Source organism: Tympanuchus pallidicinctus, unplaced genomic scaffold (genome assembly GCF_026119805.1).
Source record: "Tympanuchus pallidicinctus isolate F22 unplaced genomic scaffold, pur_lepc_1.0 scaffold6, whole genome shotgun sequence".
NCBI classification, from domain to species: Eukaryota; Metazoa; Chordata; class Aves; order Galliformes; family Phasianidae; genus Tympanuchus; species Tympanuchus pallidicinctus.
In genome coordinates, this window is record NW_026294780.1 from 10178356 (window position 1) to 10203734 (window position 25379).

The window sequence follows — 25379 nt, forward strand, 5'->3', positions numbered from 1 at the left end:
CTGGGCCTGCTTTTATCCTTCCAGAAACTATGTTTTAAAAAACTCCCCTAACACAAACCCTGCATTTCATTTATTATTAGTAAACAGTGCAAAAATCTTTTTGAGCTGTTGTTTTGTGAAGGACTGGACCCAATAGAAGGAATCCACATTTAAGCGAGAGAAAAGTGTGAGGAAGGAGCAGCTAAAGCCTTACAAACTGACCACACTCCCCACTGCCCCCTGGTTGCTCAGAGCAGGGGGTGGAAGAATGGGGAGAAAGAACAGAAACAGGCTGAGAAGGGCAGGGGAAATGAGATGTTTTTGTTTTGCCTTTGTTTCCAGTTAGGAAAAAAAACTTCCCAAAGTCAAATCTGCTTTCTTTGCCTGTGACTGATTGGAAAGGAATCTCCCCATCTTATTTTCTTCCCCTCTTGTCCAGGAGAGGAAGCAAGAGAGCAATGTAGTGGGCCTTCAGCAACCAGCCAAGTTCAACCCACCACAGCTCTGTTTACACATGCAAAATAAAGAGAAAGCTGAAGTTCTTCAGAACATTGCTTTTTAAAAGGTCTGTATAATTTATTACGGAATTTAGCTTTTAGCCATTAAGTTACATCAACAATGCATAACTTGACATTCTTATAGTTGTACACACACAATGGGAAAACCAACAGTTTGGTGCTTAATCCAATCAATCAACGCAACCAAGTTAGTACAAGGCTACCATAAGAGCTGATTGTCTGTAGTTGTTGACAAAGACCAGCAAGTTGAAGTGGTTATCTGCACTTGTGTTTCTAGCAGAAGTGAATTCAAAGTTTTGGACTTCAGCTTCAAACTAATGACATGATGGAAACTCAAATTACTCTGCTGTTGTCAATTCAGAAGGATATGCTCATTTAAAAATACAGTATCATTACCGTGTTTCAGATGGTGAAAACTAGTTTCAGGTCCAATGGAAGTAAAATGAACAGCTTCCAGGCAATGCATTCTTCACACAAACACATGCAATCGTAGAGATATTCTACTCTTAAACTTTTTCAAATCGAGTTTTGCAATGCAGCAGGATATCCGAGGAGAGATATTAGGACCCATACTGAACAAAAACAAAAGCCACCAGCTTGATTTGTGCATTTTTAATCGACGATTCCAATTCCCAAATCTTCATGTATCACCTGTGAGAGAAAAGAACAACTAGTAAAGATCAGCATCAAGGACAGAAAAATCAAAGAGCAGTTGCCCTGCCCTCCTCCTCCACCTCAATGGCTCATTCCCTTAGCCCAGCTCCAAACTTCATCTTGTTACACAGTAAAAACATACACCTTCCTAGCTTGTCAAAATACCACTTGGATGGATTTATTTTTCTACCATTTAAGCTGAGTTAGTTTATCACACTCTTAAATTTGAATGCCAGAACTAAGTGAATAGTTCAAGCATAAAAGGAAAAAAGGAAAACTGGAAAACTCTTCTGCTCCTGTATCAGCAAATTCAATTGGTTTGGGGCATCTTGTCAAGTCTCACCAAGACTGATGACTGAAGTGAAACATGTGGAAGAGAACAGTCTCTCATCAAGCTGCCAACATCAAGAACACCATTCCCTCCAGGTTAACCTGATGAGATAATGACAGCTATCCCCCTCTACTACATGTCAGTTCCATCTCTCCTTGTAGTCAGTACTTCCTTAATAACCTCAGCATATTTGTCCAGCACAGAAATGCTGCAGTCAGTACCTAGCTCTTTGGACTTCAGCTTCAGACTAAGGAAATAAATTCCAACCAAAGACACCCAACCTCTGACAACTACACACATGACCTCCCTGCTCAGAAGACCATCAAGATCAAGCTCTTATAGCTCTTTTGAGCAAGAATTCCCAGTTTCACTGAACACTAGAATACTGATGTATATCAAGGCCATGTATTTATGGCACAGCTCTACTTATTGATTCACAGTGCCCTCAACTTCAAAGTAATGACTGGTACTGCTAACAGCAGCTGTCTAGACTTGGCTAGACAAAAGAAGTTTGTTTCTATGGGGCAGTTACACCTTCAGCTCAATATGCTATTCTATTTATTGCCACAATCATACAAAACCAACATTTTTGCTTCTGATGGAGCTTATCAAAACCTGTGAGTGCATATCCCACTTGTCTCAAGCACCCTCTGAAGCACAGGGATAGAAGGGGACAGTCATCACCACACGCATGCTGGGCTTCTTTGCACTGCCTGCTACTGCCTTGCCTTAGAGGGAAACCTAGAAAGCTGGGCAGAAAACCAGAAGACCACCCCTAAAACAAGAAGAGGTCAAAAAAAGATACTTTGCATGCTTCCCTAAAGTTGTTTCCCTATGCCCAATTACATCCCTGAATAGGGAAGAAATTCCTGAAGCACAGTAAGAAGCCAGCTTTGGTAGGAATATAGAAGCACCCAGTTCATTAGGTAAGTAAGAGTTAAAAACATTCTCACTGTGAACAAACCATCCTGCAACTCCTCTGGCATGCCTTCTCTTAAGAATCTAGCACTGATTACTGGCAACAGGACGACAGTCACACACTCAGCAGTAGGGCCCAGTCGAAGGAGTTGCTGCTATCTAATCAAATACTACAGAGAACCTCATCCAAGCGTTGCTTGAAGCCCATTTTTGCTTAGAAGAATGCAGCCTTAATTAGAGGTAGTTAGTGGAAAAAAAATCCAAATTGTCTTGTTAAACTGGTACCACTGGTAATTTAACTCACAGTTAAGATGCTTTTAGATTTGAAATGTCTACAAGTTCATTTTTTTTCTTGCCAACAGGTCTAAGAGCTGAAGCTAAGCTTTGAAAAAATTGCTATTACATTTTTCTTCAATTTAGCATTAGTATTAGCAAGATTCAGTCTCACTTTAAACATCAGCCCATTTGATACTTGTCTCCTTTCAAAATCTTTTGCACTTCACAAGTTTGCTCCCCAACAGTACCACTAGAAGTAATGAAATCATACTAACGAATGCCAACCCAATGAAATTTAACATCCTGTAGGAAGTACATTCCTTGGTCCTGCTAGGGATTTTCCCCTTTATTTACTTAACACTGCCCAGTGTGGCTGAGCATTTCATCCTGTTCACTTCATAATCACACCACATGGATGCCTCCAGCCACTCTGGAGGGTTTCAAAGAAATGTAACAAAGGGACAGATCTCAGAGAAAAACCTCTGCACGTTTTAGGAAAAACATGCAGCTAGAATGAGAACCCACAATACATACAGCATTAGCTCACACATTCGGCAGGAAATAGCCTCAACAGAGAGGCCGATTATAGATTCTACAAATGGTGGGGAAGGAAGTTAAAGGACATCTACCCTACCATAGGTAAAAATTACATATATATATAATCTGGGTACCTGTATTTACCCAGAGCTGCCTTCACCCACCTACCCTAAATGATCTGTTTCAGTTCTAACCATACGCTTCTAAGCCTCTTGGCTACTGCTTTAAGTTCCATAGACCGACTCTTTCCTGTTGTTTATTTTTACACTACCACTATTTTTGCTGAAGTACACAAGCTTTCTGAGGTCAGACCAACATTCGCTTCGGACAATTTTGTCATTGTGCTTCCAAGGAGAGCAAACTGCTTTTTGGAGGCACTGCAATTCGGCCTTTTATTGTCATCATTCCTCAGCACTACAGCTGTGACAGACTACGCACAAAGACTCCTGTGACATTTTGCATGAAACAGGTACAGTGACATGAGCAGACGTGTTCCAGGAACCTTTAATATTTGTACACTTCACCAAAGTAGTCAACACTTCAGATTTTCCTAAACACACTTGTCAATTTGCAGCTTCTCTACCCTTCCTTCCAGATTTCAGCTTCAATTCTAAACCAAAGCTTTTTGTTTTAGAGCTATTACTTAAAAATTTAAGTACTTACCATAATTCTCCCCTCCAGCATGAATACTGCACTGCAGATATCAGCAAGATACAATCCACAGATTAACAAGACTTCTCTTGGTAATTCCTCTTGGTTCCTCCATGAGCTAGAGTTTAAACCCTCTCAACATTTACTAACAGAAACAATGTTCAATTTTGTGTTAAGGAAGAGGGAGAAGACTTAGTTTATAACGTTGAAGAGATAGTTGAAAAGGCAGTTCTGGAAATGTTGATAGGCTTCTTTTGGAGACAAACGTCCCTATATATTGTCTGTTTTAGTTGTGGGCTGTTTTTTTATTTGTTCAGTTTTGGAGATGCTTGGTCAGTCATATTCCATTCTCATGTGCTTCTTGTAAGATAAAGGCATCACAAAAACTTGCACCTGCTGGTGACATCAGAACTACAACCTGACAATTTTCCAGTAAACCTAAAAATTACACTCCTACAAGGAAGAGGCAGATTATTGTCAACAAGCAAGCATTAACAGGAACATTTTGAAGTAAATTTAGGATGAAACATCTGCTCTGCAAAGTAGAAGTTCAGACTGTGTTTCCCCAGATGAAATCTCTCATTTCTGGAACATTCATTCTAAACTTAAGAAAAGTTATTGCTTCTATTGAAGCTCAATGTAAGTTAGAAAAAGAATTGCATATTTTCATAAAAACATTCCAAATGTACATTTTAAAAACTAAATGCATTCTGAAACAAATGTCTGGTAACAGACACCGTTTTAAGCAACCTGTAAGACCAGCTTTACCCAAAATTAAGGAACATAGCACGTTTATAACACGACAATGCTAAAATCCTAAGCGATTCATGTATACCCTTATTAAGTAGTGTTTTAAATATACATATTCCTTTACAAAACAGCTTAGCAATTCCCTATACCGCTTAAGAGTACATAAATATAAGAGGTCATACTGGGAGATGTCAGGGTTTATATTTACTCTCGGATGCTTCAGGTTTCACAGGTGTTTGACTATAAGGCACAGTACTGCTAATCTGAAAGAAAGGGATGCAAGGTGGTGACAAACCCCGTCAAAACCCCCTATTATGGAATCTCCAGGAGGAGAATTCTAGCATCTCTACACAAAGAAAAGGTGTTTGTAGGTCCTAAGAAACAGTTTCAATTTGCACATAAAGATGGGAGCAGGAATAAGAAGGAATTAAGTCTTATAAATAGACTAATAAATACGTTTTAGCTATAGTTAGCCCTTTACCTCTGTTCTACTGAGTTTAAGATTGGAAGAGGTAATCAGTGTGCATATACCTAAATAAGTCTACATGCTCAGCACGTGAAGACCACTTAGCACAACCTATTGCTGCCAAATTCAGTATGAAAAGCTAGTGAGACAGAGTCCCCTTTTGCTCTCAGTGGAACACGTTACAAGATCAAATTATTATTTATTATATGTACAGAAAGTTGCAACTACTAATTTTTTCATCCAAGCGGATATGTAATATACCCATTAAGTTGGTTCCTTCAAAGACTAGATTGTGTCTTCTTTTTTAACAATGTCCATCTCCAATTACAACAGAACTTTCAAAACATTTTAATCATGGTAGTCTTGTAAGTGTTCTCCATATATACATGCTGAACACGAGTAGTGCTTCCAAAATATTTATCCATTAGACATTCTACATTGTCTCGCTGCCTTGTCTTCATCTTGTTACAGCCCTCTGAAACACAATGACATTGTAATAATGCTTACAGAAAAAGGGTTATTGCATCTTTTTATAGGATGAGACATCCAGAGGAAGTTTTATAAAATCCTCTTGCGTACAAAATTTTTAGTTATTAGCCCTTTTGGAACACCAGCTAGAAAAGTTTGAAAGGTAAAATAATTTACATTGTTATTTTTCCATTAACCAGACAAAAGTTCATACTACTTAAATAAAAAATAGTTCTTCGACAACCTATCCAAGGTATCTTCCATGAAGCAGCTCAGTGGGAATTTCCATTAGATAGATGCTCTCCATGCCGGTTATTACTGACATCCACATCTAGAAGTCAGAAACCAGAAGAAAATTTGTTTCTAGATTCATCTTCTAAATTGCTTTATCTAAATTCTAGCAACAAGTAGTCATGTATATGTAAGGTTCAAAATGCTCCACATAAGTAAACAGGTGTTTTGGGAAGATTGTATCTCTTCCCTCCCCAAACAATTTTTTTCCAATCTTGACAGGACTCCCTCATGATCTACCTGCCTCTGTTTTCTGAACATCAGTACAAGCACCACTCAATCTGCTCTGCAGTGCAATACTAAGACTACTAACATCATTTGGAGATCTTCCAGAGATCATTTGGCATCTTCCAGTGCCAATAATGGCACCACGGATTATGAAGTGATGAGCTGAATTATTACTTACCAAGTAACGCTGTGGTTTCACCTGCATCCTCTTTTAAACTGGTACACTGCAATACAGATTCACTGGTGGAGGAAGCTGACAGTTCGCTTACTTCATTTCTCTCATCTTCTTGTAAAGCAATACTCAGACTTCCAACTGACACACTGCCACTTATTGATTCAGGTATTGGAACTTCTAGTGCATCTTCAGGGTCCCCCTTCAAAATTAAAATACATTAATTGACACTTTGGTCAACCATTACACATCAACATTCTTCCATATTATCACTTCATATCTTCACCTTATTGGAAAAAATGACTCTTCTCAGCTAGTGTTGCCTATAAGCTCACAGGTATAGTATTTAGCAGTGTCTACTTCAAATGTCAATGGCAGATCCCCAAAAAAACTCAGAAAACCAAGAGTGGTGGCAATGGCAGGAGTCAACCCATCCAGCTGGAGTATGTCAACACTTCAGCAATAGTATTGATGCAGTCTATTGATGCAGTACTGATGCAGTTTAAGTGCACACTCAGCACGTATGAAGTCCTCGCTGAGCAAACCTACTGATTATGCAGAAGATGATATAAACTGCTGTTTTTTCACAATAGTAGTTTGGCAAGGTGCAATTTTTTCTCTTCTTAAACTGGAGTAAACAAAGTTTGACATAGGAAAAAGCTTCTCTCCACCTCTTCCTCCAGCCTAACTTTAAATGCTGGTCTGAAAAAAAAGAAGTAATGCCAGCTCCTTACATTGCAGGAATAAAACTTGCAGTGTGAGCAAAGGAACTTCTTAATCTGGGGGGAAACATAAGCTACTTCTCATAACTTTTAGGATGGATCCAAGTCCTACATATGCAATTCTGTTCCTAAAATTGAACCTTAAGCTATTGGTATTAACACAATCAGACTATTTGAATACACAAGTACAGTGCAGCACAAGTAGCTCTCCTGCAGGCTACAGAATTATCACTTTCCCCCTGCTCAAAAAATTAGCAAAGGAGGCCTGTCTTAAGAAATCCTATGCTGTTCCTTCCTTTGCTCTTAGAACACCACACTTTATAGCATGCTGGATTTTATTAAGCTGTAGAACAATTACATCTGAACACAAGTTGAGACACGTGACACTAAACTCCAAAGGGTGCGAGCGTCAGGGAAAAGACCAGTGACTTTTTGTTTTCAAAGCTTCAGCAGCTAAATAAGCACTGAAAGTTCAACAATGCTCACCTAAACCAGAAAGTCAGACATGCTGAACTCTCATTTTTCATAAGAAGTAGTAATGAGCCCACTAAGTACACAATTTACAAAACACAAAGTAAGTAACAGGACTTCCTGTCTTCTTTCTACCATAAGCATTTAAATATACGGAAGCATCTGAAGTGTTTACCATAAAACTGAATTCAGCCTTCAAGCTCTTAGCATGCCTCAAGAAACTTCTGTAATAAGGCTGTACCTTCAAATCTGTTGTTACAAGTCAGCAAGCACCCTACTGAAAAGCTGCCTTGCTCTTCACGCTTCTTTGCTCATATTAGCAAAACATTTATGCAATTGCTCTGTGTATCAGAATGGACAACCTGGATGAGGCTGAAGACCAAGCTAGAAAAAAAAATAGCTGAATGATATCTCACACTACTAATTCCAGCACAATCTGGATGGCTGAGAAGATATTTTCTCCATTCCACAGAAAAGAGAACTGGGCTTCTGTGTTTAATACAACTTCATTCAACCTGCTTCCAATATTTTTAACCAACAAGCAGAGTCATTAATCCTCTTGGTTAGCATTGGTATCAGTACCTCCTGCAACAGCAGGAATTCAAGGAATAGGAGTGTTCTGAAATGTTTCAGCTTTGAGACTGTATATGAAAGGATATAACCTTTCACAGACAACACCAGTTATGTCAACATCAAGACTTGAAAACAAGCAAGAAGCAAGCTGTTAACAATAGTAATGTAGTTATTTCACGTGAGAAGATTGCAACTCCTAGATAAAGCCTTACTTGCTACGCAGAACCACCATAATTTGGTGTATATGTACACATAGAATGTAATATGTATATATACACACACACTGCATACCAGGAGTATTGCCATCCTTCACAAAACAAAAAAGTCAGTCAACCGTATACCTGCTAAATCTCTGTAACAAAATAAGAGAGAAGCTAGTCATAAGGCAGACCTAGCCAATGAAAGGAAGGCCCCTGAATCCAAGGAACACCCCTGCTTCCTGAGGGTCTCTGCAGATCAGTAGAAGAGAACAGGTACATTCGTGTCTAAGGCATCTTAATGGAACTCAAGACTATTTACCAACAATGACCAAGTAACCTACCGCGTGTGTCTTCATCTCTCTTTTCTGGTGCTGTCAGGAAGAAATGAGAGCACATCATTTTCTCTATTTAACCAATTTCCAATCAATGTCTTTAGGAAGGTTCTCAGTAGTGCCTCATTTACAGGGATAAAATACTGGGTATATGTGGAATTATATATAAATGTGCTCAAATATATGAAAGTTATACTAAATTTACTTCGAATTGCAGTTCTCAACAAGATTGAAAACATACATGTAATCTATTGAATTAAGTTAGTTTTTGGTAGCTTGAGCAAATTGCCTCATTTCTGCTTTTACTATTGTCAGCTGATGGCAGGAAAAAAAAAAAAAAAAAGATCACCACAATGTACACAGAGGGTTCATAAACAGTTCAATATTCTGTTTAAGCTCCTACCCACAGAATTCCCTTTTTTTTTTCATATTCTCATTCGCTCTTGTATCTGTGCTCAGCTTCTCCAGCTAGTGAAGTCGTAACTGTTCTCATTCTGAACAGTTACATGAAGACTTGCTCAATGCATTACACTTCTTTCTCGAAGATTAAAACAAGCATGCAACATACCCAGTATCCCAAAGCTTTGATAACATCCAGTTTACACATCGGACAAGTTCGGTGATCCAAAAGCCAAGGGTCAATGCATGTTCTATGGAAGATGTGTCTGGAAAAAAAAAAAGTACCCTTTAGAACTTATTATGAAAACCACACGTTACTTCTTTAAAAGATATGCAAGGCACTGCCTTGACAGGTAACCCAACTCCTCTATAACCCTGACATATCAGTACTGCTTAATTTACTAGGACAAATGTAATCATAAGCTCTGGAAGCATCTTTTCCAGGTATGTTAACCTAAAATAAAAGATAGCACTAACTACAAAGACATCACTGAAGTATCATTTCAACTGTGTACAATTCAAACTTACAGTTCTATTTCATTTTTACACTTCTCCCAATTGTTTCTTTTCCTTCCATATGTATGAAACTCTACACTGTCTCCCAGTGCCCTTCTATGTGCAACAGGCCATAGGAATGGCAGGACTTCAGCTCTGATAGCAGTTTCAAGAGTCTCCAAAAGGTTTGTCAATTTTTGGTTAGGTAAAATACAGCACAAAGAGAAAAGAATAACAATGTTAACTTACTTGCATGGCAGAATTCGGACAGTATCTTTCAGTTTGTAGTTCTCAATGCACACAGCACAGTTTTCCACATCAACATCTAGACCCTAAAGACGATAACATTTAAATGCATTGCATCCACGTCATCACAGAACAAACTTCTGAGTTCCCATAAAAGGTGGTATAAGTTAGCTCAGCAAATAAAAACACATCCCTCATTTAATTCTAGATGAGGTGATTTGATCAAGTGATACCAAATACCAAAAGCCAGGCCCCTAACTCAAGAGTTTCTAATTGAAATAGCTATACATGGTATGCTAAGCTATCTGTTAGACCTCAAACACTGGCTAGGAGATTGGCTCCCATGAACAACTTACAAAAAACACAACAATCTAGAAATTTTTTTAAAAAGCCAGCATAAATGAGCTTCCAATCTAACTTTTAACTGATCCAAGACTTGCAAGAGACTAAGCAGAGAGTGGTCCTTGAGGGTAAATACTGTGAACCATCTTTTTCCATATATACTTTTCTTCTACCACATCTAATATATATACTTTGGAGGCCAAAGGAGGAGAAGTAAAATTTTATAATGATTTTTAAGTCTCTTCTCCAAGCTTACAGCATAACGAGTTCAAACAGGATTCCCCCCATCCCTACTTTTTTAGGGGTTATTTAAATTTTCTTAACAGGTCTTACTGCCTCCTTGAAGCCTTACTTATGGTTATAGTAGGTACAATAAATACCTCCTGACAAGAGAAATAATTCAGTGTTGAGTTGTTTAAAAATAAGTATTAGAAGAACACACAGTGGGCCAATTCCTTCCATCCTCCACTGAAATATTTCACATTTACTGCTGACTGAAACAGTTTAAAATTACCACAAACATTCAAATGAATTAGTATGACAAGGAAACTCAACTTCAAGGCAAAGTTTTTCCCTCCTTTACATGCTATTACTTTACATGATGTCTCAAATTCCCAATTTCTTTTATTTTTATTTTTTTTTAATATAAGCAGTTTAGGATAAATATTTTCCTATCATAAATGTTTTTTCTTATTCTACACAAGAGACAAAACCCAAGCATGCAGCACATGACCGAATGAGTGTCCATCTCGCAATAATCCCATAAGCCTCTCAGGAAAGATCTACATGATAGCAAACAATTTTAAAAGGTTGACCCATTTTTAGTTAAATATCTCGACTACGACAGAAGTGACAATAAAAAAAACTGTACTTTATCACAATAAGCAGAATAATTGCACTCTTTCTGTCATAAGGACAGAATGAATGGAAATATGAATGGTACCATTTTTCTTTAGAGGCAAGGCCGTGTTTTCAGATAAATTCACATTAGTTCAAAGGTACATTTGCACCTCTAAGTTACCAAAATTTGCTGGTAGTTGGGTGACTCAAAACAATTGGTAAGATATGGTTCACCAAGCAGAAAACCTTTATTTTAGATATTTTTATCTAATTTCATCCTTTGCTTGATCAATGTGCCACTAATAGCTGCTATGAGCAGACTGCACAAGAACTTTGTTAAATCCCCCTATGTCATTTACTTTGCTTACAGATACATTAATAGGAATGAACTGATATGCTGTAAAATCCCCCCTTTCTATAGGCTGATTGAGAATCAGCTTAAAAGCAATTAACAGCTCCACTGTGGTCCTCATGATAGAGTTTACCATGACTCTTCTACATCCATTTCTTTCCACGCAGATGCTACACTTTGACACTACTTCATGTAAGTTGTTACACAGTTCTATATTTCCTTCTTTCTAACTTCACCTTGTGAGGAATATGCACATTCCCCATTCCAAGCTTGGCAGATTACTTTTTGATTTACAATTTAGTTCAAAGCAAGAAATACTTTTAAAGTACTAAACTAAAGTACTCAATGTACAAGAGGTAAAAATAATAATAATAATAATAATAATAAGGCAGGCTCTGTGACTGTTTTAACCTCAAGCTAGTTTGCTATACAAAGGACACGCTTTCCATAGCGTATACCTTAAACTAAACAGCATCAGTTGCACCACATCTTTTGAAGTTCTTAAGCACCCTTTTTCACCTTAATTTTATTCATGGATTTAAAGAAAATTCTTGTTTTCATCTCTAAACAAGTCAGTCCTTAAGTAAAACCTGATCAAATAAAACAAATAAGGTTGGGAAAGAAATGTCTGTATGCTAGCAGAAATCTTCTCAGAAGTTAATTTAGCTTTTAGATTCACAGCTGCCTGAAGCTAAATTGTTTCTTTCAAAACATCTCTTTTTTTCCTACCTCATATTTGTTCCATGAGTTATTAGTTTAGGCCTTAAGCTGGTAAAATTAACTTTTTGAAAGCTATACTGAATTTTTAGAATCGCTTATTCTAGTGGAACTGTTTTAGCTTCTTACATTTGTACTTGAAGTCTTTATAGCTCATGTATCATATGCTGAAAAAGTTGAAAAAGCGTTTTGCTTTTCAAAGCTTTTTAGGTTTGTAAGGCCCTCTGAAAAATAAAATGGGATGTTCTCTTAAACGAAAAGCTTATATCAGCTACACAAACTATGCAACCAATAGTCCTAGGAAGAACTTTGCAATCTACCTGTTGATGTTTTCAAGTGCTTCTAAGATCAATGTTACCTCATCTTTATAGCACTATCAGCCCTTTCTTATCCTCTGCTCTGTGTAACTAGATACAAAGTGCAACGAACCAGCCTTATGTTTCAGAAGCAGTTGAATTTTGACTCTTCAATTTTAAAATTGGTCTTCTAGCAAAGGCAATGAAATTAGCCTAAAATTGTAAGAATCTCACCGCAGTTATTTTGAGATAATTTCAGACTAAATTCCAATAAGGCATTATGACACATTTCAAATCATTCATCAAAAACCAAAGCCACCAAGTTACCTTGTCTCCACGTTTCACAGTATGCAGTTGAAGCTGGCTGATTGCTTTCTTGGTTTCTTTCCTATGTCCCTTGAATAAAGATGTGAAGCATTAGCATAGACTTGAGCTTTAAGAGACGCATTTCAAAGCTTTTAAACATTTTCCACATGGATTACTAAGCCTCCTGAATGCATCAGAAAATTCAACTCTGGCCAGATAATTTATTTACAAAGTACTGCCAGCCAGCAGAGGCAGAAGAACTTGCATTCTTGGGGCACAATAGTAAACATTATCTATAGGCATACCGCTCTAACAATGGCCTGAGCTGGCACAGAACTAAGCAGATCAAACAGACATACAGTCTTGTACAGTAGCTGCCTGCATTAAGGGCCTTCCCACACAGGAAAATTGAAGTTAATTTATGCTTTAGAGCTGCAACAACAGAATTAACCAGACCTTCTTGTTAGGCCAAGCAATGAGCAAGCAGGCTGTAGGTTTTACACAAGCTTGAGAGTAGGTGGAATCCTGCTGAGTAGCCTACAGCTGGCTACCAGGTCAAAAGGCTGCTTGTAGCTATTCATGCCTTCCCTTGTTAAACACTGTCTAACACATTATCCAAAGCTTTACACTGAAAGGACACATTATGCAAAGGAGACAACAAGAAAGGCTTCACAGACATGAGACAACATACTGGACTCCTATACAGTAACAGCCCTAATTATGCTTAGAGGGGAAGCAAGCAAATAAAGCAGTACTGTATTCTAAGACAAAGACATAGCTACTGCTAGAAACCAAACATTCCCAATTAAGAGTTTGATCAACCTAGCAAGAACTCCCACTGATGAAATATAATAATAATAAAAAAAAAAAAGCAGCTTTTCTCTTAATGATGTCACAACTTATATCTTTATATGAACTTGAAGTACCTTTCTTCTCCCCTCTCAAGTAATCACAGAATGGCTTGGCTTGGCAAGAGATCCCAAGGATCATCACGTTCCAACCCCCATGATAGAAAGTAGTCTGAAACTTCCCCTACACTGCACTTCACCAGCAGCAGTTTCTTCCACCTTCTATACCAGCTCAGGTTTCCTGCACTGGCCTGCTTCACGTCCAGCAGCAAGAAGCTGTTCAAAGATTTACTGCTAAACTGATATTAGAATGTGTCACAAGACACCCTTCCACAACCTCACTAAGCAGCTGCAGAATAGCTTGCTTTATACCATGTCATAATTAACTTCAAAGTTTTAATTGTGCTGAAGTCAATAAGCCAAACAAATAAGATTCAGGTCACGTTTCCAAATTTCTCTCAAGATTTCTAACACTATATTTTGACCAAAGATATTCAAAACATCTCACAGCTTCAGTTTCGTAAATCGGTTTTCAACAGTCGCTATAAAAGCAGAAGATCTGGGGAACATGGCATAACAGCCTAACGCTAGATAATTTCATTTCATTAAAAAGCATTTAGATGACAAACTGTTTATGGCTTATGTTTATGGTACATATTTTTGGGAAGCATCCCATTCAATCTAAAATCTACAAATACAAAGCATTTGATTTTCCTCTAGGGTGAACTGTCCTCAGGTACACACAGGCAGGAAGAAACGGCTTTCTTAACTTAAAAGTTAGAACAAAAATGCACTCCTTTTTCTCTAAGTGTTTCATAAGAAAATACTTTTCTTAGAATTTACATTCTGAGAATATTTTCAAGGCTTAAATATTTGAAAAGAAAAAGGAAAAGAAGACTACAGGGAATCAATACTTCATGACTTCATGTAGACTGCAAGTTTAACTAATACAGGAACATAGAAAGGGCAAAGCAGAACAGAAGTCATTCCTTCCTGACCTCTCCTGTTCTCCCACCATGCTCTCCACTTCTAACAGTCCCACTGAGCACAATCACACACAATATGTGCTCCTTCCAAAGCACTGCTATTCACAGCAGGTTTTGTAAGGCATTAGAACCAAAAATTTTAGCTCTAATTATTCTGTCTTAAAAATAAGAATTACTATGGTCTCCTTCTTCATTAAAAAAAAATAAATAAATTCTGGTTAGTAAAGTTAATACCTTCAGAATGAAAATTACATAAGAATGAAAATAACATCCACCCTTTTAACATTAAAAATTAACTTAGGTGACAAATAACACAAGAAACTGCCTTCATTTATTTTTTAATGATTGGCTAAATTAATTTCCCACTACTTCATACTGGTTTCTATAATTAAAACTGGCCAAGCATATAGTGTTAACTAGCAAACTGTTTATTAGCCTCACTAATCATCACTGAATACTCTTGGAGGGCTGTAAGAAAGAAGGGGACAGACTCTATAGCAGGAATTGTGACAGTACAAGGGGAAAAAGATTTCAAACTAGACTAGAGGAGATTTAGATTGAATAGAAGCGATTTTATTGATTTATGTTTTACAATAAGGGTGGGGAGGCACTGGATCAAGTTGTTCAGAGATGAAGTGGAAGTCCTGTCCTTGTCAAAGTCAGGCTGGACAGGGCTCTGAGCAACATGATCTAGCTCTAAGTATTGCAGTTTGCTGTAGGAGAGTTGGATTAGATGACCTTTAAGGGTCCCTTCCAACTCAAACAACAGTACAATTCTATGACAATATGGACAAGATGGAACAGATCTTTAAAAACGCTTCAATAAAACACGGCAAGTTAGGCGACTGATCTGACAGAAGACTGCAAGTACTTGTAAGCTGCATCTCCAATTACCTGGTTTCCAAACTGTGATCCTGTGTACAGGAAACGTTGGATATAGTAAAAGATCAGCCAAGCAAGCGATATAATCATCATGGTGATGAAGGCAATGGCAACAAACACAACCGACTGACCGCTGATGTATTCCTGCACGTGACGCGTGCCAACGCCAATGGTCATTCTTACTGGAATGCCTCTTCGTACTGGCTCCAGTATCTCTATTCCTTTCGGATAACCAACCATTATCACCACTGTATTTCCTGTTCCTGTTAGAGGGGGGGGGAAAAAGAAAAATTAAGTAGAAATTTTGGCATTCTGGCTTGACAGTAATTTGGGCCTCTTCAATTAAGAGCAGGGAGCAAAATTACAGGAAAGTGTCCTCATTTTTTCCAAGTACAGCAGAACTTACATGAAGTTTAATAATAGAGAACCCTTTACTTACATTGTGAAACTCAAGTGGGAGATATTTAGGAGTTTGCACTACTAAATGAATTAAAAGTACACTTTACTTTTATCAAGGCCCTACACTCCTCATTCCACACAGCAAGAGGAAGTGTAGATGCCATGCAAAAAGCTGGCAAGCTAGATCTTATATTGAATTTGCTAAGATTCTAATATACAACTCAAGAACAGTTGTCCTTCGTTAACGTAGGAACTTGCACTGCAGCTGTAGACAGAATGTAAACTACCACAAAAAGAGAAACATTCAGTTAAGTTTGAATTGGAATTGACAGCACAATTAGACTGCACACAAGACAATAACAAAAAGACTGGATAATTAATATTCAATTACATTATTCAATACTAAGTATTCGCAATCTAAAGGGACATCAAGGTGAGAACTTGTCAAGAAATACTTTTGGACTCTTCTGGAAGCATGCAACAAAAATATGTATTTTCTTAAATACTAAAACTCAAAAGCATCCCATGCATATGGAAGAGAAAGCACCTAATAAATAAAAAAAAAAAGCACCATGTTGCAGCCAAACAAGCTAAGATACTGTCAAGACCAAATTGCATGAACAAAGACTCTTTGTGACTAGGGTTTTACTCAGTTTCGTCTGGAAGTGATTCTAGTATTGTCTCAAAATCTGATCAGTATTACAAAACAAATGGAAATCAAATATACTTGTTATGAATGTCACCTTTTCACTGGTCCATGCTGTTTTTATTTGAATAGTTCTTACTATACGCCCTTGGTAAATTACGGCTTTCTAGTTTGCCTTGTACTCCTGACTGAGAAAAATCAAAACAAAGCTTGATCCAAGGAAAAAGTCATGGAATAAAGAATAGAATTTCCCCAGCTGAAAATAAGAAATTGTAATATCACAGCTACCCTTTCAGATTCACAACTTTACTGACTTGCTACTTGCAGTGAAGCCTCCCCACTGAAGATGTAAAGCCTTTTCCATTCCCAATTGCATTAGTGGCACTAGTGGCAAGTCATGTTAAAAGAAACTGTCGCTTAATGTATGACATTATGTTCAGTGGGATTCTGAAAACTTGGAAAACCATTTTGGACTCACTGCCTATTACCATGCAGTTATTTGCCTTAAATATTTCAGACATCTTCCAGCTGAGACCATTCTTACCGAGACACCCACTCAACCTTGCCACCTCAGTAACACTCCAAGGGGAATGGGCTCACAGTGCACTTCTGCAGGCAGCAGCTTCCAAACCCTCCCCAGAAGGTGTGATGGGCAGCTGTGGATGAAAAGTCGCAGGTTCCCAAGCACAAGCTGAATAACCCTCCTGTCTGAATGCCAGGTAAGCTTTCCCAGCTCCACCTTATGCAATCACCCCACTGTTCACCTACCGTAAGAACTACTACACCCACCAGCTGCTTCCAGGCCTGGCAAGAGAGCAGCATTTCCAAATAGGGCTGGGTTTCTCAAAGGTCTGAGAAAAAGGTGCTGCAGGAAGGCCCAGCTTATGTCCCTGCTTAGCCATTCCGCATTTGCTCACCAGAAGCTATCTGCCCAGCCAGCATTCACCTAGATCCCAGCGTGTGCTGTCTTGCGTACTGGTTGTATTCAGGAGATGCAGAGCAGTGAAATTTAAGACAAATAGGGCAAATCCATGAGCAACTTGCTCCCTAATTAGCTCTACTCACCAACAGTGTGATTATTCACACAAACAATACCGCACATCCAAGCACACTCAGAGTTGTGTAACAATTATTATTTTCCTTCCTGAACCAGCACAAAAGCATTACCAGAGAAACTAACGAATCCTGTAGAGAAGATCGCACGATACTCTCCTTGCTTTCTGACCTCGCACTGCATCACTAAGTTACCAAGAAAAGAACATATTAAGTTAAAAATGTATCCCACATAACCAAGAACCATTCTCTGCAAGCCTTCATCTCCTGATTTAGGTATATGGTTAATTAATTGCAAGAATTCACAAATACCAGGATGGGTGGCACCAGCATTCATGTACTTTCATTCTGACTTGAAGAATAGAAGGCTGGAAGCAGCCTAGGTTTTTCAACCGACACAGACTTCCTCTTCAAGCCCAAAATCTGCACTCAATTTAAACATGCTACATAGACCTCTGCACAGTTTCTCTCTCACACACACACTTTAATACCCCACAGCTCTTAGCAATGCCTATATCTGTAGTGTCACTGGCATGGCCAAGTAGCAGTCAGTTATTTACTTGAATTGGAAAGCAGGGTATTTCTGCACGACTGCTAGGTACTGTGACAGCTTCCACTTTTAAAACTAATGCAACTACTGCAAATTTTATTAAATGTCCATTAAAAGCATTTTAGCAGCTTTAAAGACTTGGTGAGGAGCCTGCTAAGATGCACACAGTTAAACATGATGACCTCAAAGGTCATGAGATGTAAGGAAGAACGAAAAAAAAAATACCAAGATCCACTATTACAAAAGCAATCTCAGAGAGACGTTGCCCTGAGCAGCCTGCAAGACTGAGGACTTTAACTCATTCCTCACTCTAATTTTAGACTTCTGTTCTGAAACGCATAATTCAAAGACAAATGGTGTTGAGTCATTCCATCAGCTTCAACTGCAACACAACTCAAACCTGAAAAAAAAAAAATAAATAAAAAAAATCACACTTTTAAAAACCTCAAAGTCACATACGCTTGTTGGGAGCACATTTTGCTGGCTTTGCTATTCTATACTTGTTTCTACTTCTGCAATCACCAACCACATTTTTACCCCATTACAATAAACCTGGATTATTTGTAAGATTTGCTTCATGCTTCAGCAGTCAGGTAGATTTGGAATCTGGTGTGTGCTTTTCTAACCATTATCATCTCAACTGAGTGCTGGGAAATCCTTAGGATACCTGAAAATAACGACAGAATCACAGAAACACCAAGGTTGTAAAAGACCTACATCATCCAGTCCAACCACCCACCTATCACCAATAGTTCTCACTAAACCACGTCTCTCAACACAAACTCCAACCGTTCCTTGAACACCTCCAGGGTCGGTGACTCCACCACCTCCCTGGGCAGCCCATTCCAGTGCTTACAGAATCACAATGTACATGTTTGAAACTCTGTGGAGATGAAGGTATGTACCCTGCTACTGAGCCAAGGTCAGTTCTACTGCATATATTGTTACAGCCTCCTCTTGCAGATGGCAGCCAGCACTCTCCTCACAAGGAGAAAGCTATACAGATAGAAGCCTCTTGATTACACATAGCCTACACAACCACCCTTATTCCCATTCATGAATGCATACAACATAAAGAACATCTTCTATCATCCAGAAACCAACCACAGTCGTACTCAGTTTCTGTCCTCATGAGAAATGTCTGAAGGCTCTCAAGGTTTGAGGGAGCTGAGCCCTTAGAGCTAATTAAAATATCTTACTTACATTGCCACAATTAACACTGAATATGTTCTGCTCCTGGCAGCAAAACAAAGTCTCTGATCTTTGCCAGTGCCATTTACAGCAGCAATCAGATGACAAGCTTTTCCCCAATCACCCAACCCCACCTCATCTCCCCAGATCCTAGGTTTGTGTGTTGTCACATGCCTCAAGAAGCAAGTATACAATCAGAAGAGTCAAGTAGCCAAGCAACTTATACAGGCTCAAGTCCCTCTTTCCACATGGGCTTCCAACATGCATGTACTTTTACACACAGAATAACACAAGCATCTTGAAATTACTTTCGTTTCTTTTGAAACAACTTAGCAGCCCAACACAACAGCTGTTGTCCAGGTTAAGTAAGCCTCCGATTTCAGTTCTGTCCTTTCAGTAAAACAGCACTAAAGCCTTCAGTAGTGAGCAGTGTTAACACAGAGGATTCTCAAGTGGTACATAACTTAAGTATCACTCAGGTCTCTGAAAGAAAAGTGGCAAAGAGTTGAAGTACGTGCCAAAATAATCCTAACTCTGCCCCTTGGGAGCTGGCAGGAGCTTTTAGAATTGTCAGTACAAAATCATTCACACCTATTTTGTTCAATGTAGCTGCGTAAAAAACACGTCAATGAATTAGCTGGGTATATTTTGGCAAAGCCTCATTAAAAATAAGTTACATAAAGAAAACTGTCTTAAGTGTATGATTTCAGCTATGACCCAAGCTTCCCTGAAATCCACAAGCCACACACTGAAGCTCCATTCCAGACTCATCTTAAACGACTGCAGCTGGTCCCCATTCCTCCATACAATAGTCAACAGCTGTCAAGCAGAGCAATACTTCATATTTTACTCCTATTTACATTCTGATCAGGATCCTAAAATCATAGTTTGAGAGAGTATTCACAAATGGCTGGATGCCCAGCACAAAGTATCAGTCTCTTCACTTCCCTATTTCCAGGCCAGCGCACACAGAGCACACCCCAGCTCATTGGTCTACTCCCTACAATTCTCTACACCTTGACAATCCAGACTCCTCCCCAACCCAACCTCTCCCAGATAGTATTTATATACTGTATTTATTTTCCTTTCAGAAAGGAATTTTAAACCTTTGCATTACATTAAGTTCCCCCCCCCTCCCCTCCAAAATAAACAGAGTTCAAAACACCTGCAAACTCTTGTATTTCTGTGAACCTGAAGATGGAGTTTAGACCATTCAGATACACTAACTGAAGGATTGAGAACTCCTTGAGTCATCCAAGCAAAACAAATGCTTTCCACTGGAAAAAAATGCTCCACAGCCACACGTGAAGTGGTTTCACTACTACTTCCCTCAGGGAGACAAGACATGCAACATTCTGAAGAACTTAACTCAGAGAGAGGCCTGAAACATAGGAGACATCAGTAAAAAGCTGTATCTGAAGAACCTTCTTTTGCAGAAAGGAACAGGCCTGCAAGGCTAAGTGCTCAAACTCCTGGCTGTGATGCTCCAAAACTACTAACTGAAATCCCTGCTCACTGCATTCCTGTGACGCATGTAGGGCACCCATAAAGCAAACAACTAATCTGCAGATTATTTGGAATTTTTGTCTTTAGTCAAATGCTTTGACACCAGCTAGCACAAATCACTTCTTGGCCTCACCAACAATCTTTTTACACAAGCTGGAGTAAGCCTAAAAACAGGCAACTGCCACCACCACGTGCACAAGAAATGTTAAAGGCAAGGATTTTTAGAAGAATGGAAAAAATGAACCTTAGAGATTGGAACAGTCCCCCACTTATCACCTGCATAGTATTCAGGCTCAAACGCACATTTATTGGCTAGAATAACTACTCTGTCTTCCATCTTTTCCAGTGCCACAGCTGCAAATCCACCAAGTGGATGTTCTTCATATACGTGCAACTCCACTCCTTACATACAGCACTACAGATTCCTCATAGCGTTCTGTGCACTCTGCTCACAAGTAGGATTTTCCTCATGTCACCTCACAGATCTGTTCAGAGGAATGGAAAACTCACATCTGCAATAAAATACTTTCATATTCCACGTTCTCCCTTGTCCCATTTTTCTTAAAGCAACACAAAGCCTGGAACACCAACAATAATTCTTCCCTATATTCCCAGAAGAACGCACTGAAAATTCCAGTAGCTATTTCAAACATTTACATGTTTTAAAAGTTCCCACTGTGAAGCAAAAATCTGTTACTCAGAGATAGTGTTTATACTGTAATACAGCACATCCCCATGCTGTCCTGACAATCTTGAGGTCTAGCCTGCATTTGTGAAATCACAGTAAGTACAAATGTGTAACTGTATATAACCACACTAAAGCCTATTCTTCACACAGACAGAGCTTTTATCAGCAAAATTCCAACAGATTACAAAGAGAAATGTTAACAGAATGGCAGCAGTCAGGGAGCATTTGTTTTCATATTGCTGACAGATGCAACTACACTAGCAAGTCAACACAAGGTCTTCCAATGCACAAAGATGACAGGAAAAAAAAAAAGAAATAAGCAAGATAAGAAAGATTTCACAGAGAAAAAAAAAAATATATTCATAAGAGGCTATGACAGTGCATGAAGTGGAATGCAAGAAATTCTCACAGGACAAAACAAACCTGTACTTATCAACCAAAGTGACAGCAAGAATAAAAGAAAAATGAGCAAAGAACAAAACAGTTGCAAAAGAAAGAACCTTTACTGCTACACAGGACCTAAATCAGAAGCCCACCTTACCTTTCAGCCCTTCTCTTTCACAGCAGGTAAAGAATGGTTTGGAGCACAAGTCTCAAGGGGAGCAGCTGAAGGAACTGGTATTGTTCAGACTGGAGAGGAGAAAGCTAAGGAGAGACCTTATCACAGTCTACAATGATGTGAAAGGAGGTTGTGGTGAGGTGGGGGTCAGCCTCTTCTCTCAGGCAGCAGCAATAGGACAAGAGGGAATGGCCTCAAGTTGCACCGTGAGAGGCTCAGGTTGGACATTAGGAAAAATTTACTGTCAGAAAGAGCAGTGAGGCAGTGGCACAGGCTGCCCAGAGAGGTGGTACAGTCACAGACCCTGGAGGGTTCAATAAATGACTGGATGTGGCACTGAGGGATGTGATCAGTGGGCATGGTGGGGGTGGGCTGCTGCTTGGACTAGAGGATCTTAGAGGTCTTTCCCAGCCTTAATGATTCCATGGCCTACTTAAGCATGCAGCAGGCAAGAAGGAACAGTGATCACAGTCCTAGCTGTGCCAGCAGGAGCTACCTTTCCCCCAGTATGCTGTGAGGCAATTTTCAGCTTGCCACATTCAAGTAACACTGTTTTCTGCAGAAAAGCCTTACAGTTCTACTTCAACCAAATCCCTGGTCCTCCCTCTCCTCACCACCAGAAGGACAGCCTGGCCACTAACCAACTCATCACACCAGGAACACACGTCACTGATACTTTTGGCATGATTTGCTTCATCTTTCTATCTTCCTCAAGACCCTCCAGTTCCTCTGAAGCCTACAAACGCTAACAGATTTTTATAGGAGAGCTTCGAGGATCTTCTCCTTTTGCTCAAGCATTTGATCTTGTCATATCTGTTAAGCCAGCACTGCACTCCGGGCACAGGTCGAGCCGCGGCTGCAGCATCCATCCCAGCTCTGACATCTGCAGACAGCACGGCTCCTTTCCGTAGGCTAGAGATAAGCACGCTCAGACAAGCCAACTCAACGTTTTTCTCTAAGTATCAGTTTTTTCACCTCATCCCCAAGCTGGAAGCACGTTCTCCCAGCTTTACCTTCCTCCCAGCCCTCACAGACCCGCACAGGAGAGGACGACGAGCAGAGCAGCGCCGGCCCCAGCCGCTCTCCTCACAGAGCCGCGGCTGTGCACACCGAGGCAGCGCGGCGCCCTGAGGCGTTCGGCACAGCCCAGCTGCCCCGGCTGCCGCACGCCTGCCGCGAGGTGCGGGCTAACAGAACCACGGCCCCAAGCAAGCCCTGCCCTCAGCAGCGATTTAAGGGACGGAGCGAAGGAGGCTACGACCGGCTCTTCGCGGCGTCACCGCGAGGGCCGCTTCCCTGTCGCCTGCCCGCCGTCCCTCAGACAAAGCCGCCGCCTCCTCCCCGCTCACCGAGGTGGGACATGGAGACGGTGCTGTTCCCGAAACGGGCCTCGTTGTAGATGACCACGGCCGTCGCCCGCTTCCTGGCCGCGTTGGTGATCTTGTCCTTGAACGTGCAGCCGCCGCGGGCCACCAGCGCGATCCACGGCGGCGGGTCTCCGTCGGGCGCCGGGCGGCCGCCGGCGGGCAGCGGCACGTCGTAGTCAGTGTCGGCGGCGCAGCCCTCCATGTGGCGGGGCGAGGCGCCTCGGGGGATGCCCACGTGGCCCTGCGCGCCCTCCTTGGGCGAGCTGTCCCCGTAGCGGCCGCTCTCCGTGTTGCCCCGCACCGTGCGGTTGCTTACAGGCTCCACGTAGCTCGTGCTCACCCACGCCGTGTACCACTCCAGCGCCCGGGCTCCCTGCCCGCCCGGCGCCCCCAGCGCCACCAGCGCCGCCGCCACCAGCGCCAGCCGGGCGCGCCGCACCATGGCCCGGCCGCCGCCGCCACGCCGGGACGGCTCAACGGGACGCAGCGCAGGAGAGACGAAAGAACGAAGACGAGGAGAAAATACAAAGGGAGGCCCCCTGCTCTCGCCTCGCTCGGCCCCGCACCCGGCTCCGGCTCTGGCCCCGCCGCCGCCGCTCAGGTGAGCCCTCCCGCCGCCCGCTCCCCGCCCCGGGCGGAGCCGAGCCGCCGGCACCGCTAATGGCGAGGCGGAGGCAGGGCCTGCCGCCCGCGCACGCGCCCATCCGCCCCGCCCCGGGGGATGCCGGGAGGGCACCGCCCACCCCGGGAACGGCGGCTGGGAGGGGGCGCCTCGGTTCCGACCTCCCCACTTCGCTCGGCTGGGCTCGGATCGGCTGGGCTCGGGCTGCCTCGGTCTTCGGTCCGCTCCCCGGGTCAGCCGTGGGCAGGTCTCAGGGCGGAGGAGCGTCCCGTGCTGATAGCTGCCCCTGTAGCCGTACGCGTGCCATCGCCCCGCACCAGCAGGTCCTCCAGTGTTGTTTTCCCTTGGCCCTAGCCGGAGATAACTATTTTTAAAATTAAGTCCGGTCAGTCGAGCCCAGTGGTACATGCGTGAATGGAATGAGTCATCGCCTCCACCCTTTTCCTCACCCACGTTCGAGAGTAGAACAAGCGTCCTCCCTAGGGAGAGGCGGCCTGCGGGGCAGGAAGCGGGGAGGGACAGCAGCAGGTACGGTCGGAGGCTGACAGAAATAGAGCGCGGTGTGTGGCAGGGCAGGGGGGAGGAAGCCAGTCGCTAAAGCTAAAAGTTGAGATAAGAGAGGCGTTTGAGCCTCCTTCGTCACAATAGCGCGTTTTTGGGAACAGTGACTCTAGCACCGCCTTGGGCAGACTGCTGGATATTCCAGGTTGGATATTGTGAAACATCTCTTCTCAAAAGGAGCAGTGAGGCAGTGGCACAGGCTGCCCAGGGAGGTGGTGCAGTCACCGTCCCTGGAGGTGTTCCAGAACCGTGTGGATGTGGCACTGAGGGACGTGAGCATGGTGGCAGTGTGCATGGTGGGGATGGGCTGCTGGTTGGACTGGGTGATCTGAGAGGTCTTTTCCAGCCTTAATTAAGCCTTCTATGAAGGCTTCTGCGTACTTTTGCAGCTACTGAAATGGATCAGCTTTTCATCAGCTTTTTTGAACAATCTCATCGTTTGATTTTCCTTGAAAGGTCAACAGTCGTTGCGTCATCACAGTTAGCTACATGCACTGTCCATCAACATTGACAGATCTCTGTAGAGTCTTCTTCCTAATTGTGACTGTAGATCTGGCAGTGCCTGGCCTACTTTCTGAGGAGGGTGTACTCAGACAAAGGCCTTGAGCTCAGTAAGCCCTTGGTGCCAGCAGGACTGCTTTGCTCTGTCAGCATCAAGGCCATTGTGCTCCACGTTCTGGCTCACAGTTGGTAAAATAAATCCAGTAAAAAAAAAAAAAAAAATTAAACCCTAAACTATTCTTTAAAGTAACTCAAGCATTCTCCCCAAATACTTGGCAGTATAGTTTTGGGACTCTCTCCAAAAGCACTGAGTATTGTGAGAACAAGATCAAAGGAACAAAGTCAAGATGACAGCCAGGGCAGATCTATGGAGTGCAGTAAGGGGCTGTGGAGAAGAAATCTGAACAGCAAGAGTAGTTAATGAAGGAAAAAATACAGGAAAACGCTGGAGGATATTAAATGGTACATGGTGAACGGAGTTAGTGGCAGA

At 41.4% G+C, this 25379-nt stretch overlaps 1 protein-coding gene and 1 non-coding gene across 2 annotated transcripts; both read right to left on the reverse strand.

Moving 5' to 3' along the window:
• Positions 1-530: 530 nt before the first annotated feature.
• RNF149 (ring finger protein 149) lies at positions 531-23909 on the reverse strand. Its single transcript, XM_052664904.1, is given in 9 exon segments — positions 531-1148; positions 3877-5879; positions 6246-6441; positions 9106-9202; positions 9681-9763; positions 12552-12620; positions 15259-15509; positions 23188-23696; positions 23698-23909. Coding segments are annotated over 8 exon segments (1476 nt in total). The 3' UTR covers positions 531-1148; positions 3877-5820.
• Positions 3513-3626, reverse strand: LOC128071835 (small nucleolar RNA SNORD89). The gene has a single exon (XR_008202020.1). It is a non-coding gene; the product is annotated as a small nucleolar RNA SNORD89 (small nucleolar RNA).
• Positions 23910-25379: the final 1470 nt, after the last annotated feature.